Source organism: Galeopterus variegatus, unplaced genomic scaffold, assembly GCF_000696425.1.
Source record: "Galeopterus variegatus unplaced genomic scaffold, G_variegatus-3.0.2 Scaffold9896, whole genome shotgun sequence".
NCBI lineage: Eukaryota > Metazoa > Chordata > Mammalia > Dermoptera > Cynocephalidae > Galeopterus > Galeopterus variegatus.
Window position 1 is genome coordinate 9,805 of NW_007736007.1, and position 27,446 is coordinate 37,250.

General features: G+C 39.2%; 1 protein-coding gene across 1 annotated transcript in view; it reads left to right on the top strand.

Moving 5' to 3' along the window:
• Window positions 1-282: 282 nt before the first annotated feature.
• Window positions 283-27,446, top strand: part of LOC103609648 (A disintegrin and metalloproteinase with thrombospondin motifs 12) — a gene marked incomplete at both ends in the record, with an annotated part of 79,125 nt that continues 51,961 nt past the window's right edge. Inside the window, 4 exons of the mRNA XM_008593949.1 lie at window positions 283-479; window positions 1,259-1,342; window positions 19,152-19,276; window positions 24,318-24,467. Coding sequence (XP_008592171.1) covers window positions 283-479; window positions 1,259-1,342; window positions 19,152-19,276; window positions 24,318-24,467 — 556 coding nt within the window. The remainder of the gene's footprint in view (window positions 480-1,258; window positions 1,343-19,151; window positions 19,277-24,317; window positions 24,468-27,446) is intronic.

The window sequence follows — 27,446 nt, forward strand, 5'->3', positions numbered from 1 at the left end:
AATTATAGTATCTTTTTAATAGTGAAAGACATAATGTCATGAAGTAGGTAATAATTATTTTAAAGAAGTACTTTTTGAACCTCTCTACAAGATTCAAATTTGAGTTATCTTGGTTGTATTCATTTAAACTGATCTCTTCTTCTGTTCCCATCATGTATGTAAGTACATTGCATTCATGCATTAGACAAAATTAAACTCATGGCCTTTCATCTTTACAGACATATGTAGATGATGTATGAGAGATATATAGAATGAGCCTGTCATTTTCTGTTTAATATTTAGACAGTTTTGGCACCTCCCAGAAGCAAGAGCTACAGAGAGAGAAGTGGGAGAGGAACAACGTGCCCAGCAGAAGCCTCTCTCGGCGTTCCATCAGCAGGGAGAGGTGGGTGGAGACACTGGTGGTGGCCGACACGAAGATGGTCGAGTATCACGGCAGTGAGAACGTGGAGTCCTACATCCTCACCATCATGAACATGGTATGCCAAGCCAGACTGCATGGGTGAGGGGCAGCTGGTGAATAAATGTCATTTGAATAGATATCTACCCCCACAGAAAAAAAAAGAGATACTTTTTTTTGCCCTTTTAACTTATTTTACATTCATACGTAAATATGAGTCTATTCCCTGCTTAAGTGAATAAGGATGGAAATTCAGGACAAATTCTTCTTTCTCTTAAAAATGTGTATCCTGGGAAAAATTTGTAATTTATCATTTACATATTTCTATTAGATATTTACCAAGTGACTTTATCCTTTTAGTATGACTTTATCTCCTTGGTTCATGATAGTGCACAAATGAGTAAACTGAGGCAAAGAACTGGAACATAGTGTCCTCAAGATAGTTAGAGTTGGAATTGGAATAACATTAATGACCCCTAATTTTAAGCTTTCCCCTTGTGTTATTGATGTTTTCTGCCTTCCCAGACAAGGCGTTAGTCCTGTCAAAATGGGGAAAGGTATTTGTCTGAGTAAATGATAATAAAAGAGAGGAAGACCCAGGTCTAGGGAAAGGATAAAAGGAAAGAAAGGCATCAACCCCTCAATCACAAAGCCAATCAATTACCCTGAAAGGTTGTTTGAAAATATCATAATATGAATTGGACCAGGGGCATATCTCACTCACCTTTGCACTCCACCAAAAATCTCTGACCTATAAGATAACCCTTATTTAAGTATATAACAATGCTGTTTTTTCCCTCTTGCATTTATCTATTATTGATTCATTTGGGGCTAATGGGTTTCCATTTCTGACTCCAGGTCACTGGGTTGTTCCATAACCCAAGTATTGGCAACGCAATTCACATTGTCGTGGTTCGGCTCATTCTCCTTGAAGAAGAAGAGGTATGCAATAGTTTTCTCTCCACTTTTCCACCCTGTATCCTCACACTTTCTACCTCCTTTCTTTAGGAGCTCTCCTGATAGACAAGGAAGAGGGTACCAGAAAGGTGTCTACAAGCCCATTAAGAAAGAAACTATTATTTCTGTATTATATTCTTGGGAATTCAGTGATGTTGAGTGGGAGATGGAGAAGATTTCCAAGATACATATAGTTGGAATCACCTGGCAGTCGTTGCATTACACATACAAATCAGACTAACAGCAGTCACTGAGAATGTCCCGTGGTGGAAATAGACTAAATCATGATATGATTGGATGATTTAAATAAAAGTTAGGACAGACATGGAAATGTCGAAGTTTTTATACTGTTAATTTACCTCTTGTATATTAGCACGTCTCAGGTTTGGGCCCTCTGCACTTTTACCTTTGAGGGTTTCATCTACTCTCAGAGACATATTGACATGATGAGTCTCCCAGTTGATACTGTAAGCCTCTTCCTCAAGCTCCGGACTCGTATCCAATCGCTTACTCGACATCTCAGTCTGGATGTGTCATATATTCCACTCAATCTTGGAAACTTAATGAGTCCAAAATGGAATTCCTAATTACTCACTGCCCAAATCTTCTCAGTTCTGCCTCCCCAGGACCCAACCCACCATCTTACCCATCTCAGTAAATAGTGCTACTATGCACTGGGTTGCATAAGCCTAGGAGTCATTCCTCTTTTTTTTAATCTTCCTCATCTAATAGCAAGGCCCACAGTGGTCCTACCTTCAAAAGACATCTCAAAATCATTCACTGTTCATCACCTCTACAGTCATCACATTGGCTTGGCCTTATTATGTCTTGTCTAGGCTACTGCAGTGAACTCCTAATGGTGTTCCTGTTTTCAGCCTAGACTTCCATAATCCATTCTCCATGGACAATCATTTTAAATACAGCCAGAAGTCATCTTAAATACAAACCAAGCTTCTCCACTGCACAAAACCCTTTCATGGATTTCTGTTCTTTTAGAACAAATTCAGAATTTCTTCTGTGATCTGAAGAGACTTTATGATCTTGCCTCCACCCACCTTTCTGGTTTTTCCTTCTGTTACTCTTTCCCTTGCTTCCTCGTACTCACTGGGCTCCAGATAGGTTATGGAACACTCGTGGCCTGTGCGCTTATGGTTCCCAGTGCTTGAAACCTCCCTCCCCTGGTTCTGCTCATGGCAGGCAGCTTCTCATTCCTCAGGCCTCTTCACAGAGGTGTCGATGACCAACCAACTCACAGCTAGCTCCTCTTGCTGTTCTCCATTACAGAAGGGTAGCACTCTCACGATTTGTTCTTAGTCTGTATATTTGTTTATTCTTTTCTTGCTTATCTCACCCACTACCAGAATGTGAATTTCATGAGGGCAGAAACCGTGTTTATTTGTTCTCTGTTATATTCCCAGCACCTAACACAGTGCCTGAGATATGAATGAATAAATACATGAAGGAATGAAGTTAAGTTTAATGAATGAAGAAACCAGCCATCCTGATGAAATGGCCTTGTAGTCTGTGGACCTTAATCCACAGCTGAGATATGTGAAGAAGGGCATTGTTCAGATTTCCATCAGCACAAGACCTGAGGTCAAAACGCCAAGGCAGGGCTTACTGTTTTCTTGGCAGGAGAAGGCTCAAAGTCAGAAGATTTTTTTAAATATGGTCTCCAGAGCCTGGATCCCTTTGCCTTCTCTCCTGTACCAGCCCCATGTCCCTTCATCACCCGAGACATACTTTGGGTATCTTGTAACACCAACAGATTTGTTATTTCCCTTCCTGTGATCCTTTTGTTAAGAAAATGTATCTGAAACTTGGACACCAGGCAAAACAAAAACTACGTATCCTTTCAATGTCTAACATGACCTATCTGATGCGATGGGAATGTAACATGATTTGATTATTATTCACTATTGATTAAGGCCCAGATATGGTAAAGTTAGATTCTGACTTCTAGAAAACTCATAGGGTACACAAAAAAAACTACGTATCCTTTCAATGTCTAACATGACCTATCTGATGCGATGGGAATGTAACATGATTTGATTATTATTCACTATCGATTAAGGCCCAGATATGGTAAAGTTAGATTCTGACTTCTAGAAAACTCATAGGGTACACAATGGAAGATTATGGTTTTCTTGGTCTGTGGAATATCAACTAATTTCATATCTAATTTAGCAATCTTTTTCCAAAATTTTTTCTCACTGGCTACAGTTGAATCAGTTTCTGGTATCTGCCTTTGAACCAGCTTTTCCATCTTGCCTGTGTGTTAAATATATCTTTGACATTTGCTCACTATTTGTATGAGAGTATTACATATTTGTATGAGAATTATGTTTTTAACTTTTTGAAAATTATACTTTAATACCTTGGAGTACAAATTTTCACTATTTCATAATGGTCGAGCATATGTGCATGCTCAGATACAGATGTATGGAAAGATTTAGGGTTTTCAGACCCCCTTAAAGGAAGATTCTTCTAGATGTGAGAAGGAAAAATCTTCACTGTCTACTGTCCCATCAGAACCACTGGGAGGACTTCAAAATATAGCTTTCATGGATCAGGCCCCTTAGAATTTCACACCTCTTTATTCACAGGAAACAATGTCACTGGGCCAATGCCTTGCTGCCAGTGGAGTTCTTTGGAAGAATTCTATTGGCCACTTCCCCCTGACTCTATCACAATCACATTGTTTTTCTATCTCCACCTGATTTTGCAAGTGCAAGGGTCACCAATGGTTTGCTTCAGAATGTCATGGCATACTCCACCTCAAACTTGCCAGACATTGTCCTCATCCAGCTTTCTACAGAATCTCTTAGTGGTACAAGGTTTCCAAGTTGGCAACAGAATTATTATCTCATTAGAGAACTGCAATTCACAATTTTCATATTTCTGATTCCCAGAAAATAGCTCAAACTATTTTTCACATCTTTGACTAATGAGCAGCCCCAACACAGCAAACAGCAATGATTCCAGCCTTACATAATATCAGGGTGGCAGATATAGGCAGGAAGTACATTGTGAGGTTCTGGGCTGTCACTACTTTGAGCAAGGACACCTGAGTTCTCATTTGCCTCTGTCATCATACAGTAGGCAACTCTGAAAAAAGTCACATCAGACTTTTGCTCTGTGGTCCATTTTTCTTCATCTGCAAATGAGAAGAGAGTTGTGCATCAGCGATATGTCAAGCTCTGCACTAACCACTGGTAATACAAATAAGAATAAGTTCCATTTCCTGATTCTCAGAAACTTAGAGTCTACAGCACAAAAGCACAAAGATAGAAAATTTCAAGTTGAGGTTGCTGTCAGTATGAAAAAGTACCTGGGGGCTGGCCAGTTAGCTCATTTGGTTAGAGCACAGAGCTAACATCAAGATCAAGGGTTTGGATCCCCATACTGGCCAGCTGCCAAAACAAAACAGAAAGTGTACCTGGGATAAGAAAGGTACTTGGATATCAAGGCCAGGTTTTAAAGGAGGAGAAGGAATCAACCAGTAAGGAACAACATTCCAGGTAGAGCAACCTGCATGAGCAATGGCTTTAGTGCTTAAAGTAGCACTTCGCATCTGAGGAGCAGTGAACACATCACAATATTGGACCACAAAATGGGAGGCCGAGAAACCTTGTGATAAAAATAAAACAATCTGATTGTGCTGGAGGCAGAAGAGAAAGTAGCCAATCAAAACCTGCCCAACTCCACTCACACCTAGTTTTGTTCCAGGGTTGCCTGTTTCCGTGTGTGACATCATCATCCTTCCAGGTGTAGACGCCAGAGATCTGGAAGCCATCCATGACACCTTCTTCTCTCCCTCCCGTATCCAGTCCATCGTCAGGTGTTTTCCATTTTAACTGACCATCTCCACTTCCATCACTTCAATGCAAGCTACAGTTATCTCTTTCCTGGACTATAGTTGTATATTCTTTCTGGTCTACTTAAAATCAGTTGGATTCATTTATATCTTGTTTTCTCATTGCAGCCTGGACGATCCAAAATGATAATTGGATCGTATCTACCCTACTGCCTTTCTTTATCCCCCAGCCCTGGATTAAAGCATTCCAATGGTTTCTGACTCCCTCCCTCCTTTATTTCTTGCCGTGCCCCCCTAGCTCTCAGCATATAGCAGTGATCTGGTATTCATATGCTTTTTCAAGTCCTGCCACTGGTCTTGCTGCTGCCTGGACAGTCTTCCCTCTTGTCTTCACTTAGTTAACACCTTAATCCCTCAGATCTCAGCTCAAGTGTCACTTCCTTGGGGAAACCTTCCCTGACCTCCATGCCCAATGAGATTTGATTATACACTCCCATAACACTGTGCATTTCTCTTTCAGAGCACGTATCACAGTTGTTATTTCACATCTGTTAGAATGAGGCAGTTTTCTCCATTAGTTTGAAAGACTTAAGAGCAGAAGTAAGGTCTGGGGTAACTCACCATTCAACTCTACTGGTCCATAATAGACCCTCAATAAATATTTGTCCAAATACTAAATAAGAGAAAGAGTGTATGAATGAGGCAAGGAGTCACTTGGTGGAGGGGAGGGTCAACAGCTGCCAAGTCACAATGGGCCTTGTAGCTACATAAAGGGGTTTGGATCTAATCCTATGGGATATTCTGATAGTTCCAAACCAACAAATGAAATTGAATGTTGTCTGGAGCAGTAATAAAGTAACACTTTGCTGATTAAAATCTCTTAAAACATAACAATGGTGTAAATAAAGTAAAAACAACAATAACAAAAAAGAAACTAGAGAGACCATTCTGAGGAAAATGCTTGAGGTGGGGGATACTGAGGCAGGCCACTGAGGTTGGTCTCTTTTATAAGGGACTTTCTAGAACTCGTGTCTATCTTACTCTATTCACATCTGACAGCTAACACCATTTTGGGCTTTATTTTTCTATGGTGGATTCCAGAGCCTTCAAGGTTAAACTACATAAAATGCATAAAATACATAAAATGCAGCTTCTATTTGGCCATGTAAAAACTACTATGCATTTTCATGTTATTTGGAGAACAAATTGGGTGTTGGATATGAAACTTACCTTGGATCACCCTGAAGGCTTTCTCAAAGACTACGTGTTTATATTTCAGAGCAGTGGAAACTGAGGTTCACAAAATCATGATCTGGAAAGATATGTCAAACCTATTAAGACACCATGAGCCAAGAAAACCTGAGTAGCTTCAGATAGGAGCCAATTTGCTCTCATTCCTTCCTGCCTCCATCAGCCCTGAATCAAACTCTCATTTTTGTCTTATGACCCTAATGCTAGGTTTAATTCTTCTCAGGGACTTGGACACAATCTTGGCTTCTAGCCCTTTCCACTTTAGACCAATTCATTTAATAGCCTTTCTGCTCCCCTCTTGGGCCAGGGATTACAGATGGGATTAGAATCTTGCCTCCAGCTCTTGTGAGCAGCTTGACATTGTGGAAAGGACAAGACTTATAGTTAGTCCCACTGCTTGCTAGCTGTATAAACTTTGGTAGGTTACTTGTCTGTGCCTTCACTTCCTTCTTTTGCAAAATGGAGATAACAATATTTACTTCATAGGGTTGCTGTGAGAATCAAACGTATTAATCCATGTAATATGTAGCATAGTATCTGGCTTGTAGAAATCACACAATAAATGCTACTTGCTAGTATCAATCTTCTTATTCTTAACATTTTCGTCATCACCATCATTATTTAGTTCCCACAACAACACCACACACTTGTTATTGTTAGGCTTATTTCAAAAGGACTTCAGAGTCCTTGGAGGAAAATAAAAACCCTAAAAGACAAGATTAGGATCATAAGAAGTTGGAGGCTTCTTTTAAGAACAGGATAGGGACAAAACTGGGATGAGAGTGAGACGGATAAAGCTAAAGCCAAGTGGATCCCAGGTGACAATACCACCCAGGGATGGACCCAGGGATGGGGTCTGGATGGTTAGAAGGAGCAGCAGTAGGGGTGACAGGCAGGAAGGAGGGGAAGGCCATCATGGAGAATTTTCTCTTGGTTTACTGAGTGATTTTGTGTTGGGTTCACTTTTGTGACACTCTGGAGCTAAAAGCCTGTTGATTTTAGAAATTCTGGCTGCCCCCCAACATGCACACACTTGCCAGCTAATGTGTGGGTCTATAACAGCCTATGTAATTATTATTCTTTATGGATGGAGGTCAAAAATATTAGCAAAGCATTTAAACGTTTTACTGCTCATCTCCTCTTTGCCCATTGTCTTTCTTTTAGTAACCTAAGTCTGGCCTGCAGAGCACTGTTAGATTGTGAACTGAGTCAAAAGCTGCTACCAGGAATTCCCAGAGAAATCAATATCAGATTTTTTTTTTTTTTCATTACTGAGAGAGTTTGCAAAGAGAGAACAATTGATAACAAAAGCCATGTACTTGCAAAATCATTTCCTATCTCCCATTTGGGGCTATTTCTGTGAATTGTTGCTGATTTCCTCTAGGTCAGCTCCTTGTCCTGTAGGGTCCCATACTCAAATATATAGGAAAGGATATCTAGGTAGGAAGTGAATGGGGCTAGCTTACGAAGATGGCATGAGAAAAAATGAACTAAAAAGGAAATCTATTTTTGTTCACAAAGGAAATGGGAAAAATTTTGTGTGATAAGGGTTTGTTTTTACACATTCAAATAATTCCCAGGATGCCTTATGGAAATTGTTTAGCACAAGTCCCCCCATATTGATTGTGAACCAGCATAATCTCTCTGAAATCATTTTCATCTTGTGCATGCTTTGAGCTGCATGGTCTTATGTATAACTACTCTTCTCAGGGCTTCTGTGATTAAGTGTATCCCAGAAACTAAACGAGTAAGTGTTTCTTGGATTTAACCCCTTTTAAGGGGTTAAGAGGAGATTAAGAAGCTGAGGAGGCTGGGAAAAAAACAACAAAAAAAAACCCTGCTCAATTAAAGCCTCCTTGAAGAGCAGTGCCGTTTAAGTAGTAGCGTATCCCGAAGACCATGTCACCGAACTTGTGTTAAATGCCACATATTGGAGATGAAAGTTCTACACAGGGGCAAAATACCAAGCTGCAAATGATCAGCAACTCAGTTAATTATGCATTTGCTTTGTCTGCAAGAGGAACCTACAAAATCAATAGAGAGAAAACAAGCAACATTTTGAGGGTGGTCTTAGGGCCCTACCTTTATTTATTTTTTTCCTCATCAGTCAGCACCCCTGAAATCCTCTTTCCCACATTAACCTGCTGTTCTTCCTGTACCCTCTGTCTCAGTTACAAGTGCTGATTGGAAAATTGAGTTTTTCACATCTGGTAAGATCCCACCTTGAGCTGTGTATACCCACCAGGGACTCTGTGACCCAAGGGACAGCAAGGGCTATATCTACTTCTGCCTGTGTGGCCACCCCAAATCTAATAAGCTTTTACATTCATGGCTCTTTAAATAGGGAAATTGATTAACTTTAGAGTTGTTATGTGAGTGTGTGAGTGCATGGGTATGTAAGTATATGAGTGTGTGGTATGTAAGTATGTGAATGTGTGTGTGTGGGGGGGGGGCTTTTCCTACCCACCGTAACCCATCTAAAACACTACAAGATCCCTTTGATTCAAAACTCAGGGCTCTCACATCAATAAGTAATCAATAAGTAACTCACATAGAATCATCTAGCCTTGGTTGAGACCAGTTTTCATTTTTAAGATATTTTTGTATTTTTTTTTGTTTCAAGGTCATTGCAGATTCACATGTAGTTGTAAGAAATAGTACAGAGAAATTCGTTATACTCTTCACCCATTTTTTCCTAATGGTAACACCTTTTATAATTTTAGTACAACATCACAACCAAGAAATTAATATTCGTACAATCCACCTACCTTATTCAGATTTCTTTAGTTTTACATGCGCTCATTGATGCACGCGTGTGGGTACATTAGTTCTATGTAATTTTATCACATGTAGATTTGCGTGACCGTCTTCACAATCAACATTCAGAACAGTTCCATCACAAGGGTCCTTCATGCTACCCTTTTTATACCTTTTATATCTCCTTTTCACCGACTTGCCTGACCCCTGGAAAGCAATAATCTATTCTCCATCTCCATAATTTTGTCATTTCAAGAATGTTATATAAGTGAAATAATACAATATATAAGGGTGCTTCAAAAAGTTCATGAAAAGATTTGTATTATCTTTTTAAAATCTTCTAATTCTATTTTTCGATCTTTCATTTCTATTTTTAATTTTCTTTTAATTCTATTTTTCCATGAACTTTTTGAAGAATCCTTGTATAACCTCTTAAGGTTGGATTTTTTTTCATTCAGCGTAATCCCTTGAGATCCATCCAAATTGCTGTGTGTATCAAGAGTTTGTTCCCTTTTTTGCTGAGTTGTATTCCACAGTCTGTACTAGTTTGTTTAACCATTCACCCATTGCAAATCATTTGGGTTGTTCCCAGTTCTTAGCTATTATAAATAAAGCTACTATTAACATTCAACTACAGGTTTTTGTGTGAACATAAGTCTTCATTTCTCTGGGATAAATGCACAGGAATGAAATTTCTAGGTTATATGCTAGTTGCCCGTTTAGTTTTTAAAGAAACTACCAAATGGTTTGCCATAGTGGCTGTACAATTTTAAATTTTCAATAGCAGTGTATGAAGGATCCAGTTTTACCACATCCTCACTAGCATTTGGATGTTGTTATTATTTTTTATTTTAGCAATTCTGATAGCTGTGTAGTTATATCTCATTGCAGTTTTAATTTCCAATTCCCTGATGGCTAATGATGTTGGACATCTTTTCATGTGCTTATTTACTATCTCCCGGTTACTGCTTCAGTATTGTTGTTTATTATTGGTCTTTTCAGGTTTTCTGTTAATTTTTGGTTTAGCCTTGGTAGTTTACATGTGTCTAGAAATGTATCCATTTCCTCTAGATTTTCGAATTTGTTGGCATATAGTTGTTCATAAAAGTCTCTAATGATTCTTTGTATTTCTGTGGAATTAGTTGTAATGTCACCTTTTTCATCTCTGACTTCTGATATTTGGGTCTTCTCCCTTCTTTTCTTGGTTAGTCTAGTTAATGGTTTGTCTATTTTATTTATCTTCTCAAAAAATCAACTTTTTGCTTCATCAATCTTTTGTATCTTTTTGGGGTCTCTATTTCATTTAGTTATGCTCTGATCATAGTTATTTCTTTGTCTATTAATTTTGGTATTGGGTTCTTGCTTTTTTAGTTTTTTTGAGGTACAGCATTACATTGTTACTTTCTATTCTTTTGATGCATTGCAATGAACTTCCCTCTTGGTCCTGCGTTTTCAGTATCCTACAGGTGCATTATGTGTCTTTATTTTCATTAGTTTCAAGAAATTTTTGACTTCCTGTTTAATTTCTTCTTGGATCCATAGGTCATTTAGGAGCATGTTGTTTTATTTCCATGTATTTGTATAGTTTCCAGAGTTTCATTTATTATTGATTTCTAGTTTTAATCCATTGTGGTCTGAAAAGATAATTGAGATGATTTCAATTTTTAAAAACTTTGTTGAGACTTGATTTGTGATCTAACATGTGGTCTATCCTGGAGAATGTTCCATGTGCTGATGAGAAGAATGTATATTCTGAGGTTGTTCAGTGAAATGTTCTGTAGATATCTGCCGAGTCCATTTGGTCTAAAGTATAATTTAAATCCTGTGTTTCTCTGTTTATTTGTTGCCTAGATCTCTCTGTACTGCTGAGAAAGGGGTGTTCAGGTCCTTAACTATTATTGTATTGGAATCTATCTCTTTCTTTAGGTCTTATAGTGTTTGCTTTACATATCTGGGTGCTCTGGTATTGGGCACATATATATTTATAATTGTTATATCTTCTTGCTAGATAGACACCTTTATCATTATGTAATAGCCTTCTTTGTCTCTTTTTATGGTTTTTGGTTTAACGTCTGTTTTATCCAATATAAGAATAGCTACTCCTGCTCATTTTTGGTTTCCATTTTCATGGTATATCTTTTTCCACCTCTTCATTATTAATCTGTATGTGAGGTGAGGTGAATCTCTTGAAGACAGCATATAGTTGGGTCCAGCTTTTTAATCCAGTCAGTCAGTCTGTATCTTTTGAGTGTGGAATTTAATCCATTTACATTTCGGGTTGTTATTAAAAGGTGTTGTCCTACTACGCATTTTACAGATTTTTTTTTCAATGTTTTATGTACCTTTTTTTCCCTTTTATTGTTTGTCCTCAGTGTTTGTTGGTTTTTCGAGGTGGTAAGGTATAGTTTCTTTCTCTTTCTTGTTTGTATTTTTGTTCCACCAGTGGGTTTTGTTCTCTCTTGTGTATTCATGGTAGTGATTATCATTTTCCAGATTCTAGATGCAAGAATCCCTTGAGAATTTCTTGTAGGGCTGGTCATGTGGTGATGAACTCCCACAGCTTTTTGTTTGTCTGGGAAATACTCTATTTCTCCTTCATTTTTGAAGGATAGCCTTAGTGGGTATAGTATTCTGGGCTTGCAGGAGTTTTTTTCTTTTAGTATTTCGAATGTATTATCCCATTCTCTTCTGGACTGTAGAGTTTCCATTGAGAAGTCTGATGTTAGTCTGAAGGGTGTACTACAGTAGTGTAGTCTTTCTGTGGGTACTTTGGCTGTATTCAGTGTTGGTGTTGCATGTGAGGGCCTCTATGGCCTAGGCACTGGGACACTTAGTGATTCCTTGCTGAGGTTAATGACATTGTACTGCTTCATTGGGGGCATGGCCAATCTCTCAAGTTCTTGGGACAGGTGCCTGTGTACCCTGTCACTCTTTGGCTAGGGTGGGTGATCCTGGGTGGGCTTGTTGGCACCCCAGCAAGTTTCCCATAACCCTGATGGGTGACTAGGCTACATTGGAGCTTCTCAGTTTGAATGAGTGACTTTGGGTGAAGTTTCTCTTTCTTATTTCCTATAGGCAGAGGCTCCTTCTGGGTCCTTGCTTCCCCTGGTTGAGGGATGGGTTGGTGGTGATTGGGAATTTTCTTCCTTACTCTATTTGGGTATCCTGGTTTCTGCACTCTCAGAGGATTCTGCCTGTGTCTCTCCCCAGATATAGGCAGTCATGTGGGTTGTGCATGTACTTCCCACAACCAGGTGTGCTACCACATTTGGCAGTGTAATTCCTCCTGTAGATTTTGCCACTGTATGTATCATGGGTCTTCACTTACTCACCTCTTTCCCCAGACTCTGCTGATGACTCTCCTTTGTCAATGCGATCAAGTGATCTATGGGTAACCTGCATGACACTGGTAGCTGTTGTTGTGGCTGTGAGGTACCCTTGCAGTGGCAGTGGCTGTGCTGGTGGCTGTGGTGGACCACCCTTGTGGCAGCAGTGTCTGCAGCTGCAGGGGCTTCCTGCAGCTGTTGAGGTCCCTGAGCATGCTTCCTTCCATCTGCTGGTCTGGTGAGGGCTCAGGATTTGAATTTTTGATTACAGATTTTTTAATCTAAGACTTTTGCCTTTCTTTTGATACTAATAGCCACCTTCTTACCTTTAGCTCATTATTCAAGAAATGCAGAATGAATGTAATATTAATTTAAGCAAAAGTTCAACAGATCTACTACAATATAAAACTCAAATATAATGATGCATTACAAACATAAGTGAAATTCATTTTTAGGTCATGATATTCATGCCATAAGCTCAAATAGTACAACTAACTGCATAGCTGATAAGATGCCTGGACTTTACCTATTGGTATATGATTCGCTGTGGAAAGTTTCATTGGTTGAGTTTGGTTTGGATGAGAGCTTCTCTGTCATTCATGGGCAATGTCAAACATTGTTAGGAGAAGATTTAGGGAACTGGATGATATGGGCACCACAGCAAATAAAATAAATTTTTGTGATAGAATTCAGGAGAAAGACTGGAGGAAGAAAGATGATTCTTTTTTATGGAGAGGAGTTTTAGAAATAACCACAATAATCCAGAAAGGACTGTAAAGTATTGTGATTCTCTGAACATAAACATGCTCAATTTTGTGTGTTCAGAAGCTTATGCACGTCACCTAATTATGTTGATTTCATTCAGACCATTGTTTTTCTATTATCAAACTAATGAAAATCTCTATTCTTTGGTTTACTCTATGTCTCTATATTAAAGTGCATATGTTTTATTAATGTTTTATTATTGTTTATTCTGAATAGCTTTTGTTCTGGGCTGGTTCCATTTGTTATCTGCAGCTCCTCCCCTAAAACAAAGAAGTTGAGAACTTGAGTTGTTACTAAATCAAGCCATTTGTCTTAAACTTCATTGTGTAATCAGTAGGAAATTTACAAGTCTGATAAATGAGGACTGACTTGCAGGGCAAGGGAGAAAAACAAAACAAATGAAATAGTTACCTTAGAATCCTCCAGGGCAGGAATAACTGTGATGTAAATTAGAATCACAAGGCAAAACACCCCAAAACTAAATTAGATGCTAGAGCCTAATTTAAAAACCGTGACAGACAGTCCACTAATTTTCATAACACAGGGATCATTTACTTCTTGGGGCCTGGAGTAAGGGTTTGTCCTGTTGGTTTTGCTTCCTAGCATCTTGCACACAGTAAAATGAATGCTGAGATGAAGAAGCATTGGAGACAAGTGGTGGTGACATGAAATTGAGAAGTCTTTCAAAGGCCCTCTAAAATCGAATGATTTCCAAAGAGTTCCCTTTGAGATTCCCTGCCTTGCGTCTGGTAGGCTAAATTAACAGAAGGTGATTTTTTAGCTGTTGCCAAGTACCACTCCAGTTGAAATGACAGTTGTCAGGAGAAGGCAGCTGAAAGCTGATGGGACCTTTAATTATCTGGCTATCTTTAGATATACTGGCCTTTGGTTTAATGAGTGCTATATTTCATAAGTAGCCATGAGTATTTGGAACCCTGGTAGGCATCCTTGGGGCTCTCAATAGAATTTGGTAAATTTTCAGATTTTTTTATATAGTTATCAGCAGAGCTTGAATACCTGCCTATCCACTATAGCAAAGTAGGGAGTTTTAGAGGAAACGGAGTCTTTGTGGTGCTTATAAAATAATAGACGACCTATGAAAAACATTAATATACAGAACAACACTGCAGATACAACTATTGATGTAACCAAATGCAACCATGCAGAAAATTCTTATTAATGAGAATTGAATATATTCTTTCAAGTATGAGTCTTGGCAAGTGAGAAATCTTAAGTTCTAAGTGGCTTTGCCACTTGCAAACTATTAGCGACCAATTCTGATCACTGGAGTAAACATTCTTTTCATCTGTAGGTAGGGTTTAATCATCCCTCTCCTAACTATTTCACATGGTTGTCTGGAAAATCAAATGAGATGAACTATGTGGAAGTAATTTATAAGCCATAATGTGCCAAGCACATGAAATGTGGATTTATTATTTTGCAGAACCTCATTAGGACTCAGATACATAGAAAACTGGATAATCTGGAGTTACCACCTAGAGTCTTTCACACTTGATATAATTCTTTGTTGGCTGTTGATCATGGCTTTTGCTTCAGTTTTGACTCCTCTTCTGTCTCTCTCTTTTAAAAAAATTTTAAATTTATTTTTTAATTGAAAAATTAAAATTGTGTATATTTATGGTGTACAACATGATGTTTTGAAATATTTATATATTGTGGAATGGCTAAATCAGGCTAATTAACATACGTATTACCTCACATAATTATTATTTTTTGTGGTAAGAACACTTAAAATCTACTCATCAATTTTTAAGTATACAGTACATTGCTATTAACTACAGTCACCATGTTGTACCACAGATCTCTATAACTTATTCCTCTCATTTAAACTGAAATTTTGAATCCTTTGATCATCTTTCCAACCCCTCCACCCGACTCCTATTCTTTGCTTCTGAGTTCTACTTTTTTAGGTTCTACATATAAGCGAAATCATGTATTTGTCTTTCTGTGTCTGACATTTCACTTAACATGGTGTCCTCCAGGTTCATCCATGTTGCCACAAATGACAGGATTTCCTTCTTTTTAAAGGCCAAATAGTATTCCACTGTACATACGAGGGTACTTCAAAAAGTTCATGGAAAAATAGAATTAAATGTTGATAAGAATCTTTTTATGAACTTTTTGGAGTACCCTTGTATATACCACATTTTCTTCATTCATTCATATGGACACTTGAGTTGATTCCCTATCTCAGCTATTGTGAACAAAGCTGCAATAAAAAGGGAGTGCAGATATCTCTTCAATATACCGATTTCGTATCTTTTGAATATATACCTAGTAGTGGTATTGCTGGAACATATGGTAATTCTATTTTTAATTTTTTGAGGAATGCCCATGCTGTTATCCATAATTGCTGTGTTAATGTACATTCCCACCAACATTGTGCAAGTGTTCTTTTTTCTCCACATCCTCACCAACACTTGTTATCTTTTGCCTTTTTTATTACATTGTAACAGTTATGAAGTGGCATCTCACTGTGGTTTTAATTTGCACTTCCCTGATAATTGAAGAACACTTAAAATCTACTCATCAATTTTTAAGTATACAGTACATTGCTATTAACTACAGTCACCATGTTGTACCACAGATCTCTATAACTTATTCCTCTCATTTAAACTGAAATTTTGAATCCTTTGATCATCTTTCCAACCCCTCCACCCGACTCCTATTCTTTGCTTCTGAGTTCTACTTTTTTAGGTTCTACATATAAGCGAAATCATGTATTTGTCTTTCTGTGTCTGACATTTCACTTAACATGGTGTCCTCCAGGTTCATCCATGTTGCCACAAATGACAGGATTTCCTTCTTTTTAAAGGCCAAATAGTATTCCACTGTACATACGAGGGTACTTCAAAAAGTTCATGGAAAAATAGAATTAAATGTTGATAAGAATCTTTTTATGAACTTTTTGGAGTACCCTTGTATATACCACATTTTCTTCATTCATTCATATGGACACTTGAGTTGATTCCCTATCTCAGCTATTGTGAACAAAGCTGCAATAAAAAGGGAGTGCAGATATCTCTTCAATATACCGATTTCGTATCTTTTGAATATATACCTAGTAGTGGTATTGCTGGAACATATGGTAATTCTATTTTTAATTTTTTGAGGAATGCCCATGCTGTTATCCATAATTGCTGTGTTAATGTACATTCCCACCAACATTGTGCAAGTGTTCTTTTTTCTCCACATCCTCACCAACACTTGTTATCTTTTGCCTTTTTTATTACAGCCATTGTAACAGTTATGAAGTGGCATCTCACTGTGGTTTTAATTTGCACTTCCCTGATAATTGGTGATGTCAAGCAATTTTTCATATACCTGTTGGCCATTTGTATATCTTCTTTTGAGAATTGTCTATTCAGATCCTTTGCACATTTTTCAATCAGGTTATTTGTTCTTTTGCTATCCAGCATGATTTATTGAAAAGGCCATCTTTCCTTCAGTGAGTTGCTTTTTTACTTTTGTCAAAAATCAGTTGAGCATGTTTGGGTGGGTCAATGTTTGGGTTCTCTGTCTGTTCCATTGATCTGTCTATCCCTACATCTCTATCACACTGTCTTGGTTATTGCAGCTATATAGTAAGCCTTAATATCAGGTAGAGGGATTCATCCCACTATATTTTTATTTTTTCAGAAGTTTTTTAACTAATGTAAGGCCTGTGCCTTTTCATATAAATTTTAGAATGCCAATATATGAATGCATTGAAACTATACCCCATCAACATGAACAATAAAAAATAACAATAATTTAAGAAATTTTAGAATGCACTTATGTATGTCTACAAAAGACCTTGCTGAGCTTTTGATAGAAATCACAGTAAGGCTACAGAGAATTTTTGGGAGAATGGACATCTTCGCCATGTTGAATCTTCAAATCCATGAACACAGTATGTCTCTCCATTTATTTACGTCTTTGATTTCTTTCATCAGCATTTTGTAATTTTCAGGATACAGACACTGTACATGTTTCATTAGACTTAAACCTAAGTATTTCACTTATCTTGGAACAACTGTAAATGGTAATGTTACATTTTAATTAATGAGTGTTCTCTCAGAGACCCCCCAAAACAAAGCAAAGAAATGTAGGGTTAAAAAACAGACCTAAAAGATATCTGATCATAGTTGCTGTTTTATTTGATAATCTGCCTTTCTCTCTAGTGATGCTGGGGACCAATTATAACCACAGGCTTCATCTAGGAAACTTTGTGCTCATATTCTTTGATTCAGTGTCTGAGCTGAGTAATCTTGAGCTAGTTCTTTACTTCTCTGAGGTTGAATTTCCTCTTACTATAAAATAAAAATGATTTTTTTCTTTATGAATGCTGAGTAGATGCAATTAAATTAAATGAGATAATATATGTGAAAGTATCTGACACATAGTAAATGATCAAAAAATATGTTTTTCCTTCCTCCCTTCATTTTCCTTCCTTCCTTTTTCACTGTCTCTTTTCTTTCCTTCTTTTCTTTCTTTCCCTTCCTTTCTCTTCCCTTTCCATTCGTGATGCATGCCACCTGGCCAGTCCTTTATGAGGAGTGGGGTTACGGTTTGTTCCTATCCAGGGAGAGTTGCTAGTCTAACTACAGCTTGACTAGTTAAGTCAGAGGCTGACTCCTCCATGCAGCTTATCCCCTAGAACTCTCCCCCGTCCTCCACCGTACATCATTCTGCTGGATGATGTATTAATAAGGATTATTAAATATTGAAGTCTGTATATTTAAATTCATTATGCTAAGAGTTCAGTGAGTTTTGATGCTTGGTGAGCTCCCTTTCTGTGTTTTCATGAAAGAAAAGTGGTCTATGGTAGTTAGTTAGCATGAATGAAGAACCCTGCCTCTCATAGGCAACTGAAACCTCTCAGGCCTTGTTTGACTTAGATGGAAACCTCAGCAAAATGCAGAATGGTAGAGAAGCAAGCTTATAATTTGATGCAGAGACTGTCCTGAAGTTCTTAGGCCAAGCCCAGAGTAGTAGACTCAGATAAGAGTGGGTCAGTGGAGGTAGTCATCTTTTTTGTAGAATCCACCCTATGCCAGAGGACCACTCTGTGGAGGTCACAAAGAAATGAAGCAAAGGGAAGGAATTTCTTCTTTCAAAATTCAGATTAAATTGAAGTCCCTCTAGATCTGATAATCTCTTTTTCCTTCTCCCCCATTTGACAGGTGCTTACCCAGATAATTTGGAACAATTCATCCCTCTCATTCCCAGTAATAGCTATGGGCCAGATGGATGATTCAAGGGCTGGGTTAGGCCTCAAAAGCCCTAGAAACTGCAGGTTGGGGCATCTACTACAACATCCTAACTGTTGTCAGATGCCTCATTATCCTAACTAGTCAGAAGCCTGGAGAGATTACATTACCCTCTGCCCTTCCCCCACAGGTGTCAAATCAAATGAAAATGATAGATAAGAAAACATCCATGGCAACCCCAGCCTTGCAGAATGCCTCATGAGGAGAAGCTTTTTGTTCAAAATTTATTCATTTTGCATTAGAAATAAAAATGTCTCTTCGGAATTGTGTTGGCTTAGGATGCAAAGAGCACTAGAAATAAAACTTCAAACAGCTATTGCTCTTTCCTAATATATTTTAAATTTTTCTTCAAAGGCTGCTTGTCCCAGTGATCATTTCTGTCCTGGAGTTATCTCCTTCAGGTTCTTTTAGTGGAAGTCATGAGAGTGAAAGTGTCTAGAATAGAGGGTTAGTCCAGAGGGGTAAGTTGCCAAATTCCTGCCCAATGTCTGATGTACCCACCCTGAGCTCAACTCACCTGGATGCTTCTGGGGACAAATACCTAATGTAATGGGCCTGACCTCAGTGAGCTCACCCATGCCAATCTCTTTCTCTCCTTTCTCCAGCAAGGATTGAAAATAGTTCACCATGCAGAGAAGACACTGTCGAGCTTCTGCAAGTGGCAGAAGAGCATCAATCCCAAGAGTGACCTCAACCCTATCCATCATGATGTGGCCGTCCTTCTCACCAGGTACTCCAGAGACTCTGTGAAATCCAGGGGCAGCAAGACAGGGAGGGCTGGCAGGTGAAAGGCTTGCCAGGTATTTAAACTTATGAAATTCTCACTACTCTGCTGCTTTTGGTCATTTGTAAAATCAGCATCTGTGATCTAATTCACTCCTGACTTCCATACCAGGAGAGGGGGTAGGTTAGCAAACTTGCTAATATGACAAAGTTCTCCTTGTTAATAAACTGCATCTGTTGACAAAATGCAGACCTCTTTCCTATCCTAAAGATGATATCTTCTTTAAAACAGACTTCTTCATGCAGCTGTATAAAGAATCAGGAAACTTGTTTGCAGATCCTCATTAAAGACTCCTGTAACTCAACAAGTGGGATTTCCAATCCTTTATTTTATTTTTAAGTCTTCTCTAATTTAGAAACATGCAACCATCTCTAGATAATCAATCCTTTTGTCACAGTCTATAGTCTGCCTCGGGTCCTCTGAACTACTGAATGCAAAATCCCTGCCATAAGTGTAGTAATTGTTCTGTTTAGAGGCAGTGTCTGCTAAATGTTCAGCCTGAACCTCCATCTAATTCAATAAATACTTAATGAGCACCTGACATACCAGGCACTATTTTAATTTAGGCAAAAGAAAGGCTAACTTTTGAGTGTGGGGAAGTAAGTTCTCATTGAGCACCCTATACAGATCATCGAGAAAATCCAAAGGTGTATACTAGAGGCCCTTCGGCCACAAAGAGCCTCATGCACTGGAAGGCCCTCGGATGTTGCCCCTGTGGAGGAAGGCTGCCCCTGAACACTTTGCCCTGTCTCCTGTCCCTTTGGCAAGATCATCCCATTGCACAGAATGTCTACAAGGGATGATAACGAGCTCACAACTTATCCAAATGTCTGCCTTATCCTGATCTGAAACTCCAACCATCAGAATCACTCTTTTGAGTGAAATTATTAAAACCTGGTTAAATGCAAATATATTCCAAGGGAAGTCTTTGACATAAGCCTTTAACAGTAGGTTCATTAGGATCTGACATTCTGGGTGGGTCAGTAGCTCCCCTGGGGAATAGGTTGGTGTGGGTGTTAAAGGTAAACACAACGGATGTGGGGAGCCAGAAGGCAGCCTGGGGACACTGAGGAACTAAGCAAGAGGCCAAGTGAAGACTTCAGTCCAGGCAGGACACTTCTACAGGAAAGAATCCTGGAGTCAGGGAGCAGTGTGGGCCACTTGGCAGCTGGGTCTCAGGAAGTCTCTCCTTTCCCTGAGAGCAGAAGTAGATGTTCCTCTCATTCTCACATGAAAAAATGAGTGAATTAATGATAGCTGACATTTGCGGAGTGTTTGATATGGGCCAGGCACTATGCTATGTCTATTAGAACAATCACTGTTACATTTAATCCCCTCGATAACACTGGTAGTTGACTAGATGTTCCTCTCATTCTCACATGAAAAAATGAGTGAATTAATGATAGCTGACATTTGCGGAGTGTTTGATATGGGCCAGGCACTGTGCTATGTCTATTAGAACAATCACTGTTACATTTAATCCCCTCGATAACACTGGTAGTTGACTACTAGTAGTAATTCGTATTTTATAGATTGGGGAACAGGTTTGGTTATGTTCTTGTCCAAAATCTCATTGTTTTTAATGGGAATAGCTGGAACTTAATTTCAGGTAGTTTGACCCCAACATACATACTCTTAACTATTATCCATTAGGAATATGAAGGATTTGCTCTCCTTTTTTTCTTATTATGACCATTTTTCTTCCTTAGAACAGGGAGGAGTCTGATTCCATAAAAAATGTGATGAACCTCTACAGCTCCTAGACAGTGGAAAGCATTTCAAGTTCTAAAGAAGGATTTCTCAACCTCAGCACTACTGACATTTTGGACTGGATAATTCTTTGTTGTGGGGGGCTGTCCTGTGCATTATAATATATTTAGCAGGATCTCTGGCCTCTACCCATGAGATGCCAGTAGCATCTCCATGTTGCCAAAGGTCCCCTAGGAAGGGATGAAGAGCAAAATCACCCATCCCACCCCCACCCCCTTTGGAAACCGCTGGTCTGAAAAAATATGTGAGATCAGGGAGGGAGGGAGGTATGAGACTGAGCTTTGCCTCTTAAGGACAATCCTGAGATCCACATTAACAGAGTTCTCTGTAGAGTTGCATTCAGTAGAAGGTGGGTTTGGTTGGAACACATCCCATGTGTGTTCCACATGTGCAGCTAGTATGTTTTCTCTTGTATTATGGCCCCAATGCATGGTGGAGGTAGAACTAATCTCCTTTTGGAAGCTTAAGCTCCTTGCCTGCAAGAACTGTATTGCTACCATTCTTTTGTTATCCCCATTCTTCCTCTTTAGTGCTGGACACTTAGCAGGCACTCTATAACATTATTAGGTGATGGACCTGACCTCTTGCCATATCAAAATGAGAAAGTCAGTGGATTAGCAATGTGCACCATTCATCTTTTCCCAACAGCTCCATGCAGACCTGGGCTTTCTGAATGAAATAGTGACAAGCACATTCTGCAACAGGGGTGGGAATGTGTTTGATTGGTCCTCCTATAGACCCAGAAATTATTTAAATGATTGGGCTGTAAGATCTAGCTTTCCAACACTGAACCACCCAGCAACTGCTGCCATTGGTGAAAATGAGGATTCATGTCTTGGTGCATGTGCTGGGACTGTCCCAGCCATTGCCACCTGGAGAACTGAAAACTCACCAAGTTCTCAAAACCTACATCTTTTCTATGGCCAGGTACACAAAAAGCAGGGGACCTTTGTTGCTAGAAATTTTGCCCACACCACACAAATACCATGAGCTGAAGGTTTGTAACTACCTAAAGCTCAGAACCTCCTTGGCATTTGGGCCAGTCACTCAGCAAAGAGCTGTTCTTATACTGAAGAAAACCAAATGACTAATTAATGCCTCTTTCAAAAGTCTTGTCAGTGACTGAAAGAATCCCTATCGGGAGCACATTTTCATATTTGAAAGCTGTGATAGTATTTTCTGAGATCCTAGGAGTCTTTCCATTCTTTTTCTAGGGAAATAGTGAATTCCTGGTGAAAAGAGGATACAAGGTGTCAGGGGAGTGTGTGTGTCAGTGTATTTGTTCATTTCTGTTGCTTATAACAAAATACCTGGAACTGGGTGATTTATAAGAAAACAAAATTTATTGCTTACAGTTTCAGAGGCTAGGAAGTCCAAAACCCAGGGAATACATCTGGTGAGAGTCTTGGTGGTAGTGATAGTGACTCAGGGGTCTCACATTGCAAGACGGTGGAAGCAGAGAAAGAGATTCAGACTCTTCACACTGTCCTTTTAAAGCCCTCAGAACCACACACCTGACCACCATCCGTTCAGTACTGCAGGGTCCTACAATCCAATCACCTCTTCAAGGCCCCGCCTGTCAATTACCATAATAGGATTCCCCACCCTCAACAGTTACAGTGGGGATTAAGCCTCAGTGAGGCTGGGAGGCACCTGATCTACAGCAGTCAGTGTGTTGTGTCTGTTAGTCTTTGTGTGTGTTTTTGTGTGTCTGTGCATGCCTGTGTGTCTTGTGTGTGTGTCTGTGCCTGTGTGGGCACATATCCTCTCCCATACGCAATGCTGTTAGTGTATTGGGGCTGGATAGATAATTGATTTGATCTCTGGAAGGGTTGATGGAAACAATTGCCTTTTTCATGTCTGAGAAACAGTTCTCAGATGAGTTTTAAGCACAGACTTCAGAAAGACCAAAAACAAGTTTCATCTTTGAAAAACCCTGGTCACTGCTGATTGTTTCTTCCCCATTAAAAGGTTCAAATTAACTTTAATTTTTAATAAAATCTCCTCTTGTTGAGAAGATTTGGCCTCCTGAGATCAAGCACAAAACCAATTCAAAATAAAGCATTTGCCACATTTTTCTACATTTTTTGTTATTGAGATTCAATAAGCAGGAAGTAAAATCAGAGTAATCTTAGTAAATTTAAAATGCTCCATACATTCATATGGACTTTTTAAAAAAATTGTAAACATGCTTTATAGACCATATTTTTTTTTTTTTTTGTCTTTTTGTCTTTTTTTCTGTGTCCGGCAACGGATTGCAACCCTCAGTGTTGCCCCCATACCGGACCAGGGACCAGCAACGGGATCGCAAACCTCAGTGTTGCTCCCACGCCTCGCTCAGCCAGTGAGCGGGAACCGGTCTGTATGTNCCTGACCACCATCCGTTCAGTACTGCAGGGTCCTACAATCCAATCACCTCTTCAAGGCCCCACCTGTCAATTACCATAATAGGATTCCCCACCCTCAACAGTTACAGTGGGGATTAAGCCTCGGTGAGGCTGGGAGGCACCTGATCTACCCCAGTCAGTGTGTTGTGTCAGTCTTTGTGTGTGTTTTTGTGTCTGTGCATGCCTGTGTGTCTTGTGTGTGTGTCTGTGCCTGTGTGGGCACACATCCTCTCCCATACGCAATGTTAGTGTATTGGGGCTGGATAGACAATTGATTTGATCTCTGGAATGGTTGATGGAAACAATTGCCTTTTTCATGTCTGAGAAACAGTTCTCAGATGAGTTTTAAGCACAGACTTCAGAAAGACCAAAAACAAGTTTCATATTTGAAAAACCCTGGTCACTGCTGATTGTTTCTTCCTCATTAAAGGGTTCAAATTAACTTTAAGTTTTAATAAAATCTCCTCTTGTTGAGAAGATTTGGCCTCCTGAGATCAAGCACAAAAGCAATTCAAAATAAAGCATTTGCCACATTTTTCTACATTTTTTGTTATTGAGATTCAATAAGCAGGAAGTAAAATCAGAGTAATCTTAGTAATTTAAAATGCTCCATACATTCATATGGACTTTTAAAAAAAATTGTAAACATGCTTTATAGACCATATTGAATGTGATTTTACACCCAGTCTTTTTCCAGGAGGTTTTTTGAGATTACCACTGGGCCAGCCCCTTTATAGACCATATTGAATGTGATTTTACACCCAGTCTTTTTCCAGGAGGTTTTTTGAGATGTTTCTTCAGGAGCCTAAGCACCTGTTCTCCACCTGCAGAAAAGACATCTGTGCTGGCGTCAATCGCCCCTGCGAGACCCTGGGTCTGTCTCACCTGTCGGGAATGTGCCAGCCTCACCGGAGCTGTAACATCAATGAAGACTCTGGGCTCCCTCTGGCTTTCACAATCGCCCATGAGCTTGGACACAGGTAAAGGACCAAGGAAATTGAGATCTGCATGCCATGTTCCTGCAGCAATATTGGCAGAGAGAGCAGAAAGCACCTTAAACTGTGTACTTGTCCGCTTCTGTTGTTTATAACAAAATACAAGGAACTCGGTAATTTGTAAGAAAATGAAATTCATTTCATACAGTTTCAGAGGCTGGGAAGTACAAAGCCCAGAGAACACATCTGGTGAGGGTCTTCTTGGTGGTGGCTTTATAGCAATGCAGGTGTCTTACATGGCAGAAAATGGCAGAGCAGAGAGAGAGAGAGACTCTCACATGCTCTGCTTTTAAAGTCCTCGGAACCAGGCCCATGAACTAGGGCATGGCCCTTACAATCCAGTCAATCTCCCCAAGGCCCCACTGCTCAATCATCACAATAGGATTTCCCACCCTCTCAACACTGTCACAGTGGGGGCCAAGTTTCCAGTACCTGGAACTTTGGGAACACAAAGCTTCAGGGAGTTTGGAGTAGAGGAAGACATTCAATCCACAGTAAACTGGGTGCAAGAACATTTAGATTGCACTGTGGCCCGAGACTCACCCTCCTAAACCTCTGCTTCTTCTTCTGTAAAGTGGGAACAACACACTTCACAGCCTCTAATGTCTCCTCTGCCCTGACCACTCGTACCCATATATGTCACAGAACCAACAAAACCACTACAGTTCTCTGAATTAGAATGGGGTGAGGAGGGGCAAGAAGATGAGATTCAACTCAGTTGTTTCATTCAGGGATGACCCCTGATTAGTTCTTATGAAATGCTAATATTAATATCACTAAAAAGTCACAAAACCTAACATTTTTGCACCCTTTATGCCATTGTGCTTTTCATTGTGTCATGGAATCCTCTCAACAACATTATGAAATAGATACTATTATTAGCTCCATTTTACTTCTATGCATTAAAGGAGAACATCAAATAAATTAAAATTGAAAACTGCTATAAACATGAAAAGACCATCAAGCACTAGTTAACAGGATGTCCAAGTTGTTGCAAAAATGTGTGAATTTGATTAGAAGGATTCCTTAAAGACAGGTTGCAGAATCTTTGTTTGGAGGTATAATGAAGATTCTGGATTCACCAGGTATCAGAGGTTCCCATGGAGGAAAGATCTTAGCTTATTTGTAACTTCTTGTGTCAGCATATTTGCTAACCACAGATAAGAGAGCATCTTAATAACTGGGAACTTGGAATGGGAGCCACATAAACAGCTGAACTATATCCCCTGCCTGTCATATCCACCAGGCTGGAAGGAAGAACGCTGGGGCATAGTCTGAGTGCACAACTAGAAAAGGTGCAGTATTGGGAAGAGCCACAGAGACTGGATTGTTCCAGGCCTGGCCTCTCCAGCTGGACTTGCTCACCATTTTTCTTATATAACATCTGACCTTTTCAAAATAATTTCACCTGCTTTACAAAGCCAGAGCATTGTCTTGGGCAATAGAGAAAGTGAATGCTTGTTCTGGCTCTTCCATTGACCAATATTATGATCTTAGATAATTCCCTTCACTTCTCTACACCTGTTTCCTCCTCTGTAAAATGAATAGATTGAACTAGGCAATTTCTTAGGTACTGTGATCTATTGGATCCACACAAAAAAGTCCTGGAGATAAGTGTGATATATGTGTATTCTAGTATCCTTAGTTGTCAAAAATTCAAGGAAAGAGAAGTTAAGTGATTTGCCTATAATTAAATAATGATTAGGGACATGCGGGAGCTAGGACAGAGTGCTAATCTTGAAAAGGCCAGGCCATAGTTGTTGGCATATTGATAGTAAAACTTGGCAAATGAAAGTTATTCTTATGTGCAAACATACAGACGTCCCTGATCCTGATATGTGGAGGGACGTGGCTCCTGCAGCCTCCAGTCAAGTCATTCATGTCAACAGGACCTGCTAGACCAGCAATGCCAAGTGAATCTAAATGGGTCACACTGAGAAGTAACTGCTCAAGACCTTCCTAGCAGTGGTATACCCAAGCTAGAGTAAAGTTGAGAAAACTTAGCTTAATAAAAGACATTCTCAAATGCTCAATACCATGTTCAAAGAACAGATTCTTTATATCCTCAAGTAAAATCCAACCTTGTAAAGAGAAATATTTTAAGCAGGTCCTGCAAAAACAATATTGCTCCGAGTCCTTAGATGCAATCATTTTTGATGTAATCATTGACATAACTATCTGGTCATGGACACATCACCTTTGTGAGGAAGGCCACCCAAGTAAATGAAGCCAAGGGCAAGTATGATCCTCCTTTCAGATTTCAAAATTTCCCCAATAAAGAACCTTGTGGTGATGTCACTTCAGCACAATTTCCCTGAACACTTGAAAACAAGGAGTCATAATTGTTTAGTGGTTATCAGACATGCTGGGTTATTTAGCAGATAAACTAGGCCACTACCTGAATCAATTTTATATTGTAATAAGGTTAAACTGAATACTAGTTCAGAGCTATTTAAAGCATTTTGGAAATAGAACCGCTATAAGGATTGCTTATCCTGAGCTTTTGTTGCTGTTGTCACCATTGCTGTTCTGCTTCAAAGTATGCAGGAGAAAATGAGGATCTGGTGCTAAAGAAAATTTTTTTTAAATTGATTTAAGTAAATATCAGGTTCCTAAATATAAGAACTAAAGAACATTTAAGGCAGAACTAGAGTAGTTTTTTGTTTTTGTTTTTGTTTTAGTTTATTGAGAAGCTGACCTTGAGACAAGAATTTGCAAACAATTAGCTTATTTGAAAGGTAAAGGAAACATCACTAGGGAAGTAGAGTAGTGAGACAGGGAAGGGAAAGTAAACATAAATGGTTCATTATCTCAGCTTCCACTGTGGCAACCAGACCTTATTTCCATGGAAAAACTCTGAGAAACCATATACAACACACATTTCAGAGTTATCCCACACAAGTAAGGAAGAACTGGGTTATTTTATATACCAACACCCTGAAGTCATTGGTTGAAGGCTGTTCC